Source organism: Mytilus edulis, chromosome 9 (assembly GCF_963676685.1).
Source record: "Mytilus edulis chromosome 9, xbMytEdul2.2, whole genome shotgun sequence".
NCBI classification, from domain to species: Eukaryota; Metazoa; Mollusca; class Bivalvia; order Mytilida; family Mytilidae; genus Mytilus; species Mytilus edulis.
The window spans coordinates 34600776-34620233 of NC_092352.1; the positions used below are offsets into that span (position 1 = coordinate 34600776).

At 32.0% G+C, this 19458-nt stretch overlaps 1 protein-coding gene across 3 annotated transcripts; it reads right to left on the minus strand.

Annotated features, from left to right (window-relative positions):
* Positions 1–514: 514 nt before the first annotated feature.
* LOC139488203 (uncharacterized) lies at positions 515–10560 on the minus strand. Of its 3 annotated transcripts, none has more exons than XM_071273661.1 (3): positions 10116–10560; positions 2489–2663; positions 515–1761 (listed from the first exon to the last, which is right to left on the minus strand). In XM_071273661.1, exons 2-3 carry the CDS (start codon positions 2654–2656, stop codon positions 877–879), a joined length of 1053 nt encoding a protein of 350 aa, XP_071129762.1. In that variant the 5' UTR covers positions 2657–2663; positions 10116–10560; the 3' UTR covers positions 515–876. The 3 variants fall into 3 exon arrangements, with proteins under 3 accessions (XP_071129762.1, XP_071129761.1, XP_071129763.1); XM_071273660.1 differs by lacking the exon at positions 10116–10560 and adding an exon at positions 9672–10100; XM_071273662.1 differs by lacking the exon at positions 10116–10560 and adding an exon at positions 7332–7377.
* Positions 10561–19458: the final 8898 nt, after the last annotated feature.

Consider the following 19458-nt stretch of genomic DNA (forward strand, 5'->3'; position numbering starts at 1 on the left):
AATGGAAACTTAATTAATATGGCTTCTTTGATCTTTTTATTTTTGACGCGCGTCTGAATGTAGAAAATATACTCCAACTCATATGAAATTAAGGAACATGAACACAGTTCGACCCCAGAAGAATGCCGACAATTTTTTGAAACAGACTACGCCAATTTCAACAAATATGTTGTCAATAAGAAACTCCATTTTCCATGGTCGATCATTCACACAGTTTTTTCACTTTTAAGTTCGACGTTTTGTCAGATACATATTTGTTTTGTTCAATTCTGTGTCCAGTTTTACTTTTTTTCGTTTAGTCCATGCTCTTATAATAAATTCATTTGATTTATTCATCTATTCACCTATTCGTTGTTTGGTGCCCTTTAAATTTTCCGGTATGCAGAACATCAGATGACATTATATCATAGTTTTACCCAGGAAATTATCAGGTTCAACATTATAATTATATGTATAAATTTTAAAAATGAAGAGATATTTTCCAATCGCAGATGCCACAATAAAAGAAATATATAATAGATTCATTTTTATTGAGTCTAAAGCAAGATGATTCATCAGCACTTTCATTTTTGGCTAAAACAAGTCAAACAAACTGTAAAACAGTAAAAGAATGTGTTCCTTTATAAACTCAGTGTTCAATTGTCTTTCAACACATTCTCCACTTGAAATGTCCATATAAGAACATGTAGCAGCAAATCCTATCTACGGATTCCTTCATTGTTAATGGCACTTAAAACTGTATTCAGCATTTTGAGACAAAAAATCAAGCATAGCGCTTTGTGTAATTTTGTCTTTCATAAACGCTATGTATCACAGACGTGTATCTTGTAACTGTAAAAGTCACGAAAAAGATGAGACATACTAATTTGAGTTAAATCAAATTAAAATAATTGGTATTAAGCATGATAGAACACTTAAAATATACACAAGCCAAGAGCTGACACCGTCGGATATAAAGCTGTGTGCGCGTGAAATAGGGAGACATTCGCACACGCAAGTATTACCTACACAGCTATGACACACGCATGGCCTAATGTTTTTGTTTTTGAACCTTCGTTGTAGTTTGTTAAATTCCTCTAATAGTGATACTTCACCTCCCTTATCTGTATGACTTACTAGAGAGTCCCAAAAACTAGTCGGTGTGTCATCATTGTCCCAGTTTGTATTTGTATTGGTATTTGTTTCTTGTGATTGCTCCTCTTCTTGGATAACAGGAGGAGGAGGAATGTAGTTTTTCTTTTTATAGTTATCTCCCGTGATTAAGGAGTCACCCTCTTCAATATCATCGTACCCAATTGCAATATCTGCACATCCATAAAATTGTTCTTGATTCCCACAACCCAAACATCCTCTACCACTTGAATCAACGCCCCAGCTATTTCCCGCATTATATTTCCATTGAAATGTGCAGTCACGACATTTCACATTTTGTGGGAGACGCAGTTTGACAACTAGTGTTTGGTAGCCATTTTTGTTCGGAATGTAATACCTATTGCCACTTCCGTCTGCGAGTTCCAAGACATAATTATCTAGACACTTTTGGGTTGTTTTCTGCATTGGATCATTTCTCGGACACAATTTGAATTGGAAATAACCTTTGTGGCTTGCAGTTAGTTCCACTGTTACTGAAATTTCTTCTCCTGTGTCGTATGTTTTTGCAATTATTCCATTTGCATATTTCCCGCCTTCTTCATTGTCACGTGGTCCTGGCCAGGGATCTCCACACACTCCGCACTTACCATTGTTCATATCATATTGCACCTTAAAAGAAACAAAACAGTTTTAATAAAAGAAATATGTGTACTTACTTTACAAAAAATGTATACGTGAGATAATTTGCTTTGACAAAAAGCGAGTTATAAATATTCTCATCAAACACTTGTTTTTTCCGGTGATTTTTTTCTGCTGTATACTGTCCCTGCAACTGAATAAACGGGAACTAGTCAAGTTTTTTTCTAATTAAGATGGGGTTTTGTTTTAGATAATTTGGCGTTGGTGACACTTTTAACTAATTATCTTTACATTATGGACAATTAAGAGCTTGTTTTATCTGTTGTTGGGGACTCACTGTATATTGACTTCTAGGTGAATTTGCATCGTCGGATTATTGTCTCATTCCATAAACCCTTACATGACTTACATCTACTTCAAATCATGTTTCTTTTTTGTGTTGTATTTTCTTATTAACAGAATACATAAGTATAGATTTACACGATGCGAGACAAAAAATAGTCTTGAATATACAATAATGGTTTTCCTTGTATATGTGAACTTTTTGTACAATATTTTTCGACTCATAGTCATTTTTGTATTATATATTCTTTAACTTTGTATTCATTGCCACGGTAAAATATACCATTCTGGTAGTAATTTGGACAAATTATTCACATAAAAGTACATATGTAGAACTGACTTTGGTCAACTGAATAACATTTGATCATTACCATTTTTGTCAATATGGCATGGCGAATGGAAATGTGTATCTTACTTGAGCTCCGCCACAATAGAGTTGATTATCATTATAATTTGGTGGATTGTTATATCCATATCGCCACATGCTGGATCTAGATGGCGGATCAATCAGTCGACCATGTCCTTTAACTTCACTGAACCAGTTCGAAATTGCCACATACAATATGTAGATGTAATATTTCATTTTCAATCTAAACAAAATAAATCAAATTTATGATTAAACTAGAGTCATTCATCAGTTAAACAAAACGATAAATAAAGTATATGTTATAAAACGGTTTAATTTCGTTGTGCAAAAAGGCTAAACAAACTTTTTGCAAGACAAATGGTGTAATCATGTAACATGACAGAACGAAATGACAATGTATCATTAGTTTTTATGTGTCGTAGTTAATTTTCTTTTTTATGAAGCGGTTTCTCTTGTTAATGCTGTCAGTTTTGTCGATTTATTGAATCGATTCATTCACAAAAATATATCTTCGATTGGTTCGTTTCTCCCCGGGCATTTGGTAAATGATTTTTTTTTTTTTTTTTTTTTGTGTGAGATTTGTTCGTTTTTTATCGAATTAATTAATCACATTATTAAGCCATGTTGAAGACCATAGTTGTTATCTTATGGCTCGTTTCTGTGTGTGTTTCATTTTCGTTTGTTTTTGTTGGATTTAGTGTTTCAATTGTTTCGTTATATTCCTCTTATAGTTAATGTGTTTCCCTCGGTTTTAGTTTGTAACCCGAATTTACTTTCTTTCAATCGATTTATGACTTTTGAACAGCGGTATACTACTGTTGCCTTTATTTTGAATAATGCTCTTCTGTTTTGTTAATGACCGTACGCCGTTTCTCTTCTATTTGAGATGAACAGAATTACTATTTCAGTTTATTTCATTTACTTTGATATATTCTTGCTTCTACTGTCACAATTATATAGTTAAAATATTGGTCAGTGATTTAGTTATGTTCACCACTAAAACGAGAAAGGTAATTGTAACTGTTTTAAATTTCAATTAGATTTTTACAATTCGATTTTCTGTGGGAATGGTTCAAATAATGGGATCGCATCTCTTTTTAAGTACCGGTACATAAATGCATCCAGGATTGTGTTAGTAATAACAAGAACATATTAAATCATAGAACATTAGCTGTAAATAGATATCATAGATACAAGTATTATAATATAGTACGCAAGACGCGCGTTTCGTCTACATAAGACTCATCAGTGAGGCTCATATTAAAATAGTTATAGAGCCAAACAAGTACAGAGTTGAAGAGCATTGAGGGTCATAAATTCCAAAAAGTTGTCCCAAATAAGGCTCAAGTTATATATGCCTTGCAAGTTATATTGGAAGTATCAGTAACAAAGTCAAATGGACACAGGTCGATGGGCGCCTGTGGTCGCTTTTATATATTTAAATGAGAAAATGTTGCTCTGATTTAAATACGGCGCTTAAATAGCTTACAACATTATTCATAAATATTTATAAAAACCTTTGACAGTGAGTTTGATTACTTTTGTGACAACGATATGTTATAAATTATGTAATTATAAATGAAAATGCACATGCATTAATAAATGAACAAAGAGCTGATTTAAGAAAAAGATTTTCTCAAGTTTAATTAAACAAAACCCCTTCTTCGAAAATAAGGCTGATTCCCTTTATCTTGTAACTCATATCACCTTTAAAATAAAGACTCATTAGTTTAACCATAGATGTAATACCCACATCTATGGTTTAACTTTGAATGCTATTCATAGGTAGATATTTTTAACCCTTTATCGAGCCTGATATGTTTCAGAATTTTGGCAAAATTTGTCGCCATGATTAGTCCGATTTTCTTTAAGTGTGATTCAACATGTTTATTTCATTATTTGATCTAATAAAAATGACAGTTGTGCATATCTACGTCATTTGTAGTGGTGAATGGTTGTCTTATTGCATGACAATTATTATACATCTCCTTTTTTTTCCTAAAACATATCATCATAAACTCATTTATATCTTATATATGTGAAGCAGGATCTGCTAACCTTCCGACCGGGTAAACCTGATATCACCGTAGTTTTTTGTCGGATTCGTGATACGCGTCTTTTAGTTTTCGATGTAATGGCATTATCAGGTTTACCATGAACAAATTGAATTTTAAGGTGTCTAGTGCGTCTTAATTAAAATTGATAAAAACTACACCATAGAATTTTAATTTTAATATAAAAGGGGAGAAGATAGCTCTTATAACATGCTTTCAGGTAAGAAAAGAAAAAATGGGGTCACCGGACTTGCCACATGTTAAATTCACAAATAAAGGCAACAGTAGTATACCGCTGTTTAAAAGCCAGAAATCGATTGAGAGAAAACAATTCACAAGACTTTCTATTATAAAATTATCTTATCTGATTCATCTCCCCTACTATCGGAGTTATTTTCTTTTATTTGACTTATTTGACAAGGTTAGAAAAAATGAATCAAACACAAATAGTAGGTTGTTTTTTTTAGAAAATACAGTCATAAATATGAGAAAACACCTAATTTTTTATATCTAAATTAAAAGTCTTACACATAAATTAAATACTGCTCTTAAAATTTGCACATTTCATTAAAATATATACCAATTGTTATCTGGCACTTCAAACTCCAAGATAGAGGAAGACAACCGGGTCATCTCATAATTCCTTAAATAATCGTATAATACTATAATTTAAACATGTTGTCTATCATTTTTCTATTGATATCCAAGTACCATGTATTGTCATTTCGCGTTTGTACATTTTAGAATAAAACTTATGTTATTTATATATATTTAAATTGAAAAAATCTAAAAAAAAAAAAAAAGAAATGTGTATTTTTTTTACAATTCATTCATATAAAAAAAAACTAAGAAACACTTTTGACTTTTCAAAAAATCTAAAGACTCACATACAGAAAGATTTAATCAATTTACACAGAATGTCGGTATCATATCCATTTTATCATAATTTTATAAATAACATTAATGGGCTTATATTTCGAAGAGGTTTGCAGAATTTATCGATTCTAATATTGAGCCACAGTCAACTGGTTTTTTTTTTTGTAATTTTCTGTCCTCCCGAAACACTCGATAATTACTGTTTCTAGCTGTATAATGATTCAAAAAAGAACTATTTAGCTTGTATAGGGAACTACTTTAATATGCTCATGTGTCTTTTGTAACAAATTATTTGTGATAAACAACTATTTACAAGGAAGAAGGCATTTTGATGTGGTGATAATCGACAAGATATAAAACTGACTCTCCATAATACACTCCTAATGGCAAATGTCCACCTTAAGGGCATATTTTGACATTAATATTGTGTCCAAAGCTACGCTTATAAATATGCTAAACATATACTAATATGACAGGAAATTTAGTGTTTTCGAAAGGAATGCTGATCTATCTCATTTCAATATAACTCTATTTTGTTCGAATCGCAATAATAACAAAATAATGATGAAATTGTTTTTTTCAGTTCTCAATTATAAAAAATAATCGAAATTGGTTTTAAACATAGATGTGTAAAGTTCTATAACGATAGCATATCAGAGACATATATACACATATGTGTATATATGTCTCTGACCATATTTTGAGATGCAAATAATCAAAACCCTTACTCCATTCAATGGTCAAAAGCTAGTATGTAAATCTTCGTAATTAAGTTTTACTGCGTAAAACATAAATTTCTCTGTGTTTTCAAAACAGCTGGAAAATTTCGAAATGTTTTAAAAGACATTCATGTCATTCATCAACAACAACAAAATCTTAACGATTGATTGATAAACTACGTGTGAAAAATGTCAAGTTTGTTTTTCAATAATAAAATATCCTTATAAAACGCAAAATAGTGTGACTACAATAAGGGGGGTACAAGTTCTATTCAGCGGATTTTCAATATAACGTATAAAAATGTCTACATTGTATTTAAGGAGGCTCGAGGGTATAAAAATTTCAGAAAAAAATCAAACATTTGTTTTTCATTACAAATTTTATTTATTTCCTTTTGTAGTTGTTACTTTATCATATGGTACAAAAATCATTCAAAACAATCAATTCGTGTTGGCCCCAGATGACTTTCAAAATGTATACATCATTGAAAAAGCTCCAAATTATCTCCCTTTGGTGGAAAAATGCCATTTTTTGGCTCTAAAATTGAAATATCTTTTTCAACTCATCGGTGACCTATCTTTTTTAATATAATTTCCATATCAGCTGTACTTAAATTAAATTATTGTAAAATTTTAGCGATTTCTGTAATAAATTTCTTTTTTTTATTTCGATATTACCTTTATTTCTCCTATTACTTCAACAGAAAAAAAAAACCTTTACAAAAATGTATGCTTCTTTCGAAGGCAGATTGTGAGCGCAAATGAACGGTGACCCCACTTTTTTATTTTATTTTTCTATTAACTATAAGATAAAGTTCATTTATAGAAAAATATAGAGAAATCCTATATAAATGATTTAGACCCGCGAACCCCCTTAAAAGAATGAATTGTTCACTTCAATATATATTATAATATTTAAATATAATTGTGTTAAAAAATGTATAAAAATCATATATATATATATAATCAATTTAAACAATGACATCACTAAATAGATGTCCTTTTTTATCAGATTGTTGATATTTTTTTTATGAATTTGTAGGAAAAAGAGATAAAATGCATGCAATGCAATGCTGTGTACCAAAATATATCATTATTTAAAACGTGAAAAAAAAACAGTGTATATTATGATTTTCGAATTTCAAACAAACAGCATCTACTTGTAATGAAGTAGTGTTCATTAAACATGCAAATATTTCATCAAATCGCTTTTAACACAATTTAAAAAGAATAAAGCTTTACCTTAAACGGTACAAACATTAGACTTTACATGTCAACATGTTTCGGGTAATTGAAAATATTACCTCCCGAATGAAAACGATAGTCAATAATAAACGATATTCTAAATTTGTTTACCTAAGAAAACATGTAGTATAATATTAAAAGATCTATAACTAAGTTCATGCAAATAAAAATGTACGATAAATATATTGTAATGATTCTTGACGATATTTTCTTCTATTTCTATACAGATAAACATATGATATACTTATTTTTTTTATTTTCAATCTTTCGGCTTATAATGCACCTAGTAAAATCTATTACAGAAACTTAAATGTGTTTAGACAGTTTTCTCAGGCGGTGTATGACGTATTTACACTAAATTCATTGGATGTATACTGATTGAAATTTTAGATTTGGGAAAACAGGAAATCTGTACTTTGTGTTTTTTTCTATTTTTTGTCTTATTTCTTTTGTTATTTTTGATTGGTGTTGATATGATAAGTCAAGTCTTATTCAACCCCTTTATATAGTTGATTTATGTTGTGCTCTTTTATCACTGTTCCAAATTGTGTGGAGGGTTGAGTGCTCATCAACATGTTAAACCCCGCAATATTATTCATGTTCCTGTTTCAAGTCAGCAGTCTGTGGTTGTCGGTGGTTGCTTTCTTCCTTATTTGTTTTTGTGTTTCTTATTTTAAGCCTACAGTAAGTCGTTTGTTTTAATTTTTGAATTTTTCAGGTTTTGTCATGCCTGGGTCTTTTGTAGCTTACTCTACAGTTTAGGGTTTCATTATAGGTGAAGCCTCAGAGTACCATACACGTTAGTTAGTTGTTTTAACATCCTTTGTATCTTGTTGATAATATGTGTCTTATTGGGAATCATACCACTATGACAACTCCCTATTTTTATAAGCCGTTATACATCTATTCGAAAATGGAGACACTTGAACAGTACCAAAAATGTATGAAAACTTTTAACGATATGAATGAATGAAAAAAATAAATTTTGAATTATGATTTATTGTTTCCTTCATAAAAAGAGGCGAAAAGGGGACTTGGATGGAGAGTTGTCATATTGGCACTCATACCACATCTTCCTATATCTATATTGTTGACCAATATACGTAATGAAATCAAAACATATGACATGTATTCAAGTAACATTACGAATCAAAAGTAGACAACCGTGTATATAACAATTAACATCAAATACGTTTGACGGGTTGTAGGGAAAGGAATAGTAGTCGTATATTAGTCAGTACTTAATGTAATATAACGTATCATTACACAATGTTGTCCTCATTAGAACAAACTCGGACAATTTTTTTTATTATTACTAGTATCTTCGTATGACAAATCGTCGTCTGTGTTATTACAGATAAATACATAAATCTGCCTTTGCTGTTTAAAATACATAGTTCATACGAAAGATTAAGGACTATATGTTGACCTTGGATTTATTTCCAAGGATGGTGAATCTTAAATAGTCTTTCAGTTCTAACCAAAATACATAGTATCATTGCATTATGATTGGTCAAATAGGGCTGCTCAAATAGGTGGTTATACACATTGTCGGAATTTAATGCCTAAAAATAGCTTAAAATTGCAATTTTGTTAAACTTAAGCAATTGATGAGTATTATCCCAAATGTATATATGATGGATAATAGACAGTATTAATCAATATCCATCATTCTGTTTGAAATATATATTACCTTTCAGGTACATTTCATTCTAAATAAAGTTATCAAAGTCACTGGTCAAATTTTTATTATTGTCTTCGACAGCATACGCAGAATCAAACAGTATTTTTATTTTATGAAAATTAATGAAACTTGATTATATCATATAGGCTCTTTGATATTGAATTTGAATATGTTTAAATAGGTGTCTGATATGACCCCCCCCCCTTTTTATGGGAAAGAATAGTTTGCTGCTTCCCTCTCTTATACGCTTACATCTATTTAGAACAATTGTCAAGGAAAAAATTGCATAGCGCTAAGAAACATAGTTTACATGTTAATTTGTACATATCATGCCGGACTCTTAATAAAAATATACCACATAGTTTCAGACATTGAAAAAAATAATATACTTGAAATATTAAACAAATATAAGTAAATGAATACGAATCCTGTTTCTCTTATATCAAGTTGCAATTTAAAAGATGTTGCAACAGGAGTGTCTATGGTACGAAAAATAAACTACTGTATAAACAAAATTTCATATAGTACACTGTTCATTTTCATCATATGAACCAAACATAATTAAAGATGGGAAAATTAGGCTAAATTTTGTAACAATTCTACACAATAAATGTAAATAATTGAAAATATAGATGTAAATATATCGTACATACCTCTTATGTTGTTTAAAGTGAACATGTGCGTCAGTGATTTGTCATTTTTTTACAAACTGTACATCTTAATTTATGATATACGATTTTTACACTATGATTAATCATGTAGTTTCCTTTTATGTTTCCTTAAAAATTAAATCAAATTTTAAATATTATAACGTTTTTTTACAACTATTGACAAGCTGCAGTTGTAGAACTGCCCATGCCAAATTCATACGAAAATAAAGACGTTAATATTTCTGAAGACGGTATTATAAATCCTCGAGGCGATATTCGTACATGCGACAGAACAACGAGGTAATGATCATTCATGACACCTGTCCTTAATTATTCCGAATGTCAGTGTACAACATTGTACATGCAAATATATATAATAAACATTTGTTCTTCATATAAGTATATGTGAGGTTCAATATGATATAATACTATAAACTAAGCTGTTACCTTCTATTCCACAATTGAAATTTTAAAGCTTCTAATTTTTTTCCGAATCTAAATGGTCATATAATTATTTTCATGGGATTGCCTGTCTTGTCCGCCTTCTTTTCAAATGCAGAAAAGATGTCATAAATTCATAACGGAAAATGAAAAAAAAATAACATTTAAATGATTTTTAAGTTTATTCTTTCCTGTCTTTGCATAAAAAATAACTATTAACATAGAAACTAATCCATAAAACGTGTGTTTTGGTGTTTTCGTTACATCTGAAGTAAACATGTTTTGAAATACATATTCCATATGAAAAGCATTTTAGATCTAACAGGGAATTATTTCCATAGAAGTTGAATCTTAATTTTTATTTTTCTTATATAAAAAGTAGCCAGTTTGACATTAATTTCGATCAGAATAATATAATAAATTGTAAGTGTATGAAAATTAATGTCTGAATGTACCTGTTTGCCTTAGGATGTTTGGGAGAGAAATTAGTAATCAACGAAACGTTATCATCCCGAATATTATTTCATTTATTCACGGATGTAAGTCAAAATAATGATGACGTCTTGGAAGCTTATATTCGTTTACTGTAATGAAGGATCGGGGGGAGGGAGGGGCGAAAAACTGAACACACTCAACAGGCGTCATGAATAGTTTGAAGTATTTGCAGTTGGACATCGCCCAGTAAGAAGCGTTTTAGTTTAAAACATCACATGCAATAATTGTTGCTAGACACGAACTAAAAAAAATGTTGCTTTAGTTTAATACATGCCGTGATGTATTTTATATCATACATTAACTAGAGAGAAGATGCTTTAAAATAATTTTTATACTTTGCCTTTTATGTTGTACTGTTACTCCACTATCCAAGGTTAGGCGAGGGTATGGCACCATTGATCTAGTTTAGCCCCGCCACATTATATACATATGTGTCTATACCAAGTGTGCCTGTCATATTTGTTTTTCGTTAATTGTTTTGCTATCAAGTATTTTTCTCAATTGAAACGTTTCATGTTTTATATCCCGACTATACGATATGAGTTTTTCTAATTGTTGAAGGCCATACGTGTCCCATTCATTATTGCTTACGTCCACGTGCACTTCATTTGAACTTTGATGAATAGCTGTCTCATTGGCAATAATACCACATTTCCTTATTTTCATATTAGTTTGAAAAAAATATACAATATTTGCTGCATGACTTGGACTATGTAAAGTGATTTCAGTTTGAGTGTTACATTTGCTGCTAGACATGAACTAAGTAGAAGTGCTTTTATAGGAATTTATAACAAGTAATGTTTGTTGCTAGAAATTGACTAAAATTTGATTTATTTGAGTATTTTTATTACTTGTAAAATCTGCTGCTAGACATGTTTTTAGTAAAGTAGACTTGAGTGTAAAGCATGCAATAATTGCTGTTAGACATGACAAGGAAGAGGAAGAAGTGGTTTAAGTTTAGGTACATGAAAAGGGGGCAAAAGATACAAGAGGTACAGTCAAACTCATAGATCAAAAATAAAATGACAACGCCATGGCTACACAAAAGAAAAAGACAAACAGACCGATTATAGTACACAAGACACAACATAGAAAATTAAAAAATAAGCAACATGATCCCCATAAAAAATGCGGGGTTGATATCTGGTGATTCGGGACGATAAGCAGACCCTGCTCCTAATGTGGCACCCGTCGTGTTCCTCGTGTTATTACAAACCAAGTGATTAGTCTAATTCGTTAGGTCACATTCGTGAAAAGGGAAAGTGATTGTAGTTGCGACATATAGAAAATATCCAATATCATCTGTAAAACGGCTATTCCATAACGGGCAAACAACTGGTGCTGGCGTCCGTACAATTTACGAAGGGATTACCATAACTTTACCATTTGGAACTCTGGTTAAAAAGCTTTCTTTTGAGCAGCAACCCTCTATCAAGGAAATCATGATAGGTAATACAAGACCGGGAATATCGTACCAATTGGGAGATATATACTCCGTATGCAAGCGCTGCTGGTATGTTGCTACATAGAAATGGAAAGTTCACAATTGGGAAGCTGAAATCATCTTTTTTGTCGTAATGTTTTATTCTGTAGGAAAGACAAATGTTTTAATACTTTTACAAGATGAAAGAGTCTTAGATTGTATGTACCCTTAAAGAATTTCCACCTCTAGAATAGGCAATTTCACAATAATTTTGAAGCCCGGTTTGATTTGCTGATAAAATAGATGTTAATAATTTAGACAGAATTTTGTGGAGCACTTGACAGACCCAGCAATAAACCGTTGTTTAAAGGACACTTAGTTTTGGTATCCAACAGTGATGGAAGACCTATAAAAAAGAATATGTGGTATGATTGCCAATGAGACAACTGTCCACAAGAGATCAAAAATGACACAGATATTAACAACTATAGGTGACCGTACGGCCTTCAACAATGAGCAAAGCCCATACCGCATAGTCAGCTATAAAAGGCCCCGATATTACAATGTAAAACAATTCAAACAAGAAAACTAACGGCCTTATTTATATAAAAAAATGAACGAAAAACAAATGTGTAACACATAAACAAACTACAACCACTGAATTACAGGATCCTGACTTGGCTCAGGCACATACCTGGGACAGTGGTATAACAGTACAACATAAGAACGAACTTTAAAAATCAGTTGAAAAGAGCTTAATTCATCAGATAGACAAAAATACAAGTGGACGTGGCCGGGTACTTATACATCCCGACAACAAAAAGACACTAGGAACATATCTGAGAGTACTCACATTTATCTGACAGTTAGTTCAAAGCCACAATCAACTAATAAAAAAAATCATGCATCTAAGACTAAACTATCAATCCGTACACATCCAACATCCAATGGATTTAGGGTAAAGACGTCATTAACAATCAGAGTAAACATTACCTTGTACAATGCCAAGTTACAGGTATCGACAGATTGTAGATCCATGAATGTGTATATGTATAGAACATACTAGTAATATTTAGTTTACTTTTAATTCCCTGATAACAAAGTCAATATTTAAAAAAATATACATCTCCATCTAGTTTTTCATCGTTGGTTAAAATTCCAAAGGAACATAGATAAAGGCAACAGTAGTATACCGCTGTTCGAAAGTCATAAATCGATTGAGAGAAGTTTTCAACCGACCCTCATTGTCAATTTCTAGATGTAAGTCAGATATGAGGCAGACTTAGGTGTATTTGTTGTATCCTTCATCTCTGGTTCGATGGGATAGATGCGTTTAACATAGTCATCAAATTTTGAATTATTTAGTGAGAGAACATCATCTTAATAGTGGAAAGTAAAGTTAAAGGATTTTGCTCACATCTCATATTTCTTCCTAAGAAGTTTCCATATGGAGTAAGTCTCATAATAATATAGGAAAAAATCGGAAAAAAGAGGGACACAATGGGTTCCAATTGAAATGCCGACAGTCTGTTGATAAATACGTCCTTGATAATGTCAGTTTCAGAGATTTTTTGGCTTGAATAAGAGGGATTCTTTAAAACGTATTAGTAGGATTTACCCCGCTCTAAGACTAGATACTTGTATCTACGTTGGCCATTTTTTTATGAAATAAAGCAATACCAACTCTTTCAATTTGTCTTTAAGTTTGGAATGGGGAATACTTTTGTAAAGTGTAGAAACGTCAAATGTTTTGATACTATTGCAAGATGAAAGAGTCTTACATTATGTGTACCCTAAAAGATCTTTGGAATTAGTTAGTATCCACATCTGATTCTAGAATATGCAGTTTCATAATAACTTTGAAGTCCGGCTTTGATTGCTGATAAAATAGATGTTAATAATTTAGAAAGAGGTTTCGTAGAGCACTTGAAGACCCACCAATATACCATTGTTTGTAAGGACACTTATGTAGTTTAGGTATCCAATACAGTAATGGAAGATCCAGTTCTTCGTCTTTGGTTAAAATTCAAAAAGAACACAGATAAAGGCAACAGTAGCTGACCGCTGTTTGAATCCTACATAATACACTAAGTACGCTTACGAAGCAGGAAATCCTGGAATACCACAAATCGGTTCTAATCTCCTTTGTTTAATCGAAAGGGTTAAGACCAGGATCTTCCATCCTTATATTGGATTCCTAAGCTTCACAAGAATCCTTATAAGGAAAGGTATATTGCAGGTTCTTCCAAGTGTTCCACTAAACCCCTTTCTAAAGTTCTTTACTGCCATACTCACTGCAGTCAAAGAAAGACCAGAAATATTCCGAAACGGCATATTCAAGAAGTGATGTTAATCAGATGTGGACACTGAAAAATTCAAAAGAGTTATTGGTGAATTTACAATCTCAATCATTAAAACAATGTACCAACATTAAAACCTCTGATTTTTCAACTCTTTATACCACTATTCCACATACTTAACTGAAAACTCGACTGAAAGAACTCGTCAGCTTATGTTTCTTTAACAAAAAGGGCACTAGACGTTTTAAATATCTAGTTTTGGGCTGGAATTCAGTTTACTTTGTGAAAAATCATACAGAGTCAAGGAAAAAATATACCGACAAGGATATCACTGCCATGCTGGACTTTTTAATTGACAACATATTTGTTGAATTTGGAGGTTTGGTCTTCCAACAGACTATTGGAATCCCAATGGGTACCAATTGCGCTCCTCTGCTTGCAGATTTGTTTTTATATTCTTATGAAGCAGAATTTATCCAAGGGCTACATCCCAGCGACACCAGCATATTTTGTATATGTGTCTCATGAATTGATACGTTACTCTAGAGCTAGCTCAAAGTACGTTGATTTTGTTGAACGAGGAATACTGCTTTCTCAAAAGTTGCTAAGACAAGGCTATGAACCATTCAAATTAAGGTCATCACTCAAGAAATTTTACGGTCGCCACCATGAGCTGATTGGCCATCATGACAAAAGTGTGTCCGAAATCATATCTGATATTCTTCCTCAGTCATAAGAACCTTCCATCATTACCGAACTGAACAAATAAATAACACGACGGGTGCCGTATACGGTGCAGGAAATGTTTACCCTTCCGGAGCACCTCATTTCACTCCCGGCTTTTAGTGGAGTTCGTGTTGTTTCTTAATTATTATTAACTGTTGATGTAAATGTCCTTTGGTTTTGTGAGTCTTTGTTTACTCCTTGGTTTTGATTGTTATTGTCATAAATCGATTGAGAGAAAATAAATCTTGGTTACATACTAAACCCGATGGAAACACATCAACTATAAGAAGAAAACAACGAAACAACAGAAACACTGAAAGGCAACAAAAACCTAAAGGTAATGAAACACACACACAGAAACGAACAATGAGATCACAACTGCAATTTTCCTGACTTGGTACTTGGTATAGAACAGACCTATGATTATCCGGGATTTCCTTAGTGTAATATTTGTAATATTTATGTAATATTTGTGTAACAATTGCTACTAAACATAGACTAGGAAGAAGTTGCTTTAGTTTGAGAACATAATAGTAATATTTGCTACCAGAAATGGACTAGGGAGAATTGACTTTAGTTTGAGTAAATAGGTGTAATAAATTTGCAGGTAGAAATTGACTTGGGAGTAGTAGCTTTAGTTTGAGTACATACAATTTAATATGTGCAACTGAATATAGACTAGGAAGATTTGCTTTAGTTAGAGTACACAAGTGTAATAAATTTGCTGCAAAAGGGCTAGGGACAAGTGGCTTTAGTTTGAATAAATAAAGTGTTATATTTGCTACTAGACATAGACTACGAAGAAGTGGCTATAGTGTGAATACATAAGTATAATAAATTTGCTACTAGAAATGGACTAGGGAGAAGATGCTTTAGTTTGAGTACATAAAATATTTGCTGCTAGAACTAGACTAGGGAGTAGTGATTTTAGTTTGAGTACATAAAAGAGAGGCGAAAGATATCAGAGGGACAGTTAAACTCATAGATCGAAATTGAGCTGACAACGCCATGGCTTAAAAAGAAAAAGACAAACAGACACATAATAGTACAAAAGACATGACATAGAAAACTAAAGAATAAGCAACACAAACTCCAACAAAAAATAGGGGTGAACTCAGGTGCTCCGGTATGATAAGCAGATCCTTTTCCATATATGGCAATATTCGTGTTGCTCATGTTATTATAAAACCGGTAAAAAGTCTAGTTTGGTATGTCACATTCGTGAAGATGGCACGGTATTAACATAAGGAACATATCCGATATCATCTGTGAAACGGTTCGTCCATAACGGTCAACTAACTCGTGATGGCGTCCGTAGAATTTACGAAGGGAAGATTTCAAATTCACCATTTGGAACTCTTGGTTTAATAGCTTCTTTGCGAGCAGCAACCCTCTAACAAGCAAAAATAAGCCCATAAATATCGTATCAATTGGGAGATATAAACTCCGTATGCAGGCGCTGCTGGAATGTTGCTACATTAAAATGGAAAGTTCCCAATTGAGAAGCTGAAATCATCTCTTTTGTCGTAAAGTTTTGTTTTCAACCGATCATCATTGTCAATTTCTAAATGTAAGTCAACAAATTAGGCACATTTGACCATATCTGTTGTATCCTTTATCTCTAATTCGATGGTACAGATGCGTTCAACATTGTGACCAAATTTTGACTTATTTAGTGAGAGAACATTATCTATATATCGGAAAGTAAAGTTAAGGATATTGCTAGCTTTTTTTCTTTCTTCCTGAGACGTTCCTGTATGAAGTCAGCCTCATAAGAATAAAGGAACAAGTCGGTAAAAAGAGGGTCACAATTGGTTCCTATGGAAATGTCGATAGTTTGTTGAAAAATCCGTCCTCCAAACGTAACAAATATGTTGTCAATCAAGAAATTAAGCATCTTTATGTTGCCCAGTTTCAGAGAATTTTTTGATTGAATCAGAGTGATTATTTCCAAAGTAGGATTTATCCCTCTCTAAGACATATTATTGCATAAAGTGTAATAATAGCTTCTAGACATGAACTACGTAGAGGTGAAAATTGGAGAACATAAAGTGTAATATTTGCTGCTACAATTTGACTAGAAAGTAGTAGCCTTTGTTGAAGTAAATAACATGTTATATTTGATACTATAACTTGAGAAAACACCATCAAACAGATGTTGTGTCTTTTTGTTTTACTTTGAAATATGAACATAAGTTCTTGTTTTACACTTAGATCTTTACATTACATCTATTTTCAATATACTATATTGTTAATGGATGTATATAGATCAAGGATGCAACTTTTTGTCTTAGTCAATTTCAGTACGCCTGAGGCAATAAAACCACATCTTCTTTTATTTTTGTTTGCATTTGTTTTAGATTGTTTATATTGTGGTTATATAGAAAAAAACCTAACCACAAATAAATGGGTTGAGTTTTTTCCTTTAGTTATCCTTTATTGATGTCCTGTTGGGAACGATAATGCAATGGGAAACCCTATATGGCTATTGAACTTTTTTGGTTTCTATCAAAAGGGAAACTAATTTTTTTCAGTATTTATACCTTATAAATCGATGAAAAATGAGTATGCAGCAAACTGCTGTAAACAGAAACGTATCTTGTCCCCAGCTAAGACAGGAGTTTTGGTATATAATTTCATAATTAAACATTTTTCACATTTAAATTGATATATTCTTTAATAGGTAATTACTTTTTTTGGATTTAAAAAATGATGTGTACTGTTTTTACCTTGATTTTTGTGTCTGTAGGTATTGACAGGATTTTAAGTAAGCCATAGAATATAATTAGAGAACATAGAGCGCCCATTTTGCAGTCTATGATCACAAAGTTGAATCAGATCCATTGAGAAGATAAGCTAATGTTTTGATGTTATCCTCTTGAAAACAAAATTATTTATTTATAAATAGTGACATATAGTCATGTACCTATGTGTGAGGATTCATCTCAGAGTGGATAGTAGACTCAGTAACAGTCACTCAGACCTATCTTCCACTCTTTATTGTTTTAAGTTAGAGCCCAAACTCATTCTCAGAAGAATGAAACTACAGCATTGTTACCCTTTTTCACACTGTGGTTCGATAAATTTGAGACCATGCAAACTTTGAATAATAGAACAATAATGTTTTGGTATGAAGCTGCAGGAAAATGAGTTACAAAAAGTTTTCATCTTTCTGGTTGACCTCCTTTTCACAGAAATTTTTATGAGGAACCATTTTTGGTATTTGTTTTGTCATACCTAGACATACCTTTCATATTTTTTTGGCTTCAGTTATGTAAGTGAGTTACAATCTTTCTTGTTAACAATTTGACAGCATAATGGCTCAAACTCTTATCTCACTTGTTGCTAGTTGATAATACATGCTACAATATTATTCATGGAAACTGTCCTTCCGAGTGACAGCTTCGTCTATACAAGAATAACTGATCACAACTTGATCTACAAAAAGTTTGAGAGAAAAAAACCTTGGAATCTAATATAAGTCACGGTAACCTGAACTGTCATATACTGTCTTTCACCATATTGATTTACACAGCACTGTCCTTGGCAAGTTCTAAAGGATGATTCATAGTATGACTATCACAATCACTGATAGTCAAGGTGAAAGACATAAAAGACTAGTGGGTTTTTTTAACAGAAAATGACTGCCACTAGGGTGAAGTAAGTTTTTGGGTTCATTTTCTCTCTATGAGGTCATAGACCTAAATGATTATAAATATGTTTGATGGATGTTTTGATGGTGTCAACTTGGTGATCCATGGACCTTAAATCATTCACTAAACAATTGCCATGGTTGGTGATGTACCTTTGTTTTATCTTAAAACAACAATTGCATTAAAGCATGAAGTTGTTCAGAGGACTTTTGAACGTTATACTTTGAATTGCAGGCACTTGTCTCTAATTTTTTTTACCTATATATACTCCAATGATGTATTAAAGTATATAAGTAAAAAGAAGTGCCTGTGACTTTGAATGCTCAAATGTGTCTTTGATTTTGTCTTCATTTAGAAACAAATGCCCCAAATCATGTAATCATTTTAAGTATGCACAAATTTATTGAAATAACCGACAGAGCAAAATTTAAAAACCAACCTCATGGGGATCATGAATAGTACTCAAAGGTACCAGGCTTATAAAAGAGGGACGAAAGATGCCAAAGGGACAGTCAAACTCATAAATCTTATAATTTAGTATGCCAGACACGACTTTTGTCTACATAAGACTCATCAGTGACGCTCAGATCAAAATATTTATAAAGCAAAACATGTACAAAGTTGAAGAGCATTGAAGACTAAGCACCAAGTTGATGTGACCTCACACTCACCTAAACCAAAAAATTAACCTGATATGGGCCAGATGAACTACAGAATAAAAATCATAAACACATGATAAATAAAACTATAGG

Excerpts from the sequence above, each read along its gene's own strand:
- LOC139488203 (XM_071273661.1), bottom strand. The coding sequence starts at position 2,656 with ATGAAATATTACATCTACATATTGTATGTGGCAATTTCGAACTGGTTC. Across the intron at positions 1,762-2,488 it reads TCTATTGTGGCGGAGCTCAA|GTGCAATATGATATGAACAA; the intron begins GTAAGATACACA and ends GTTTCTTTTAAG.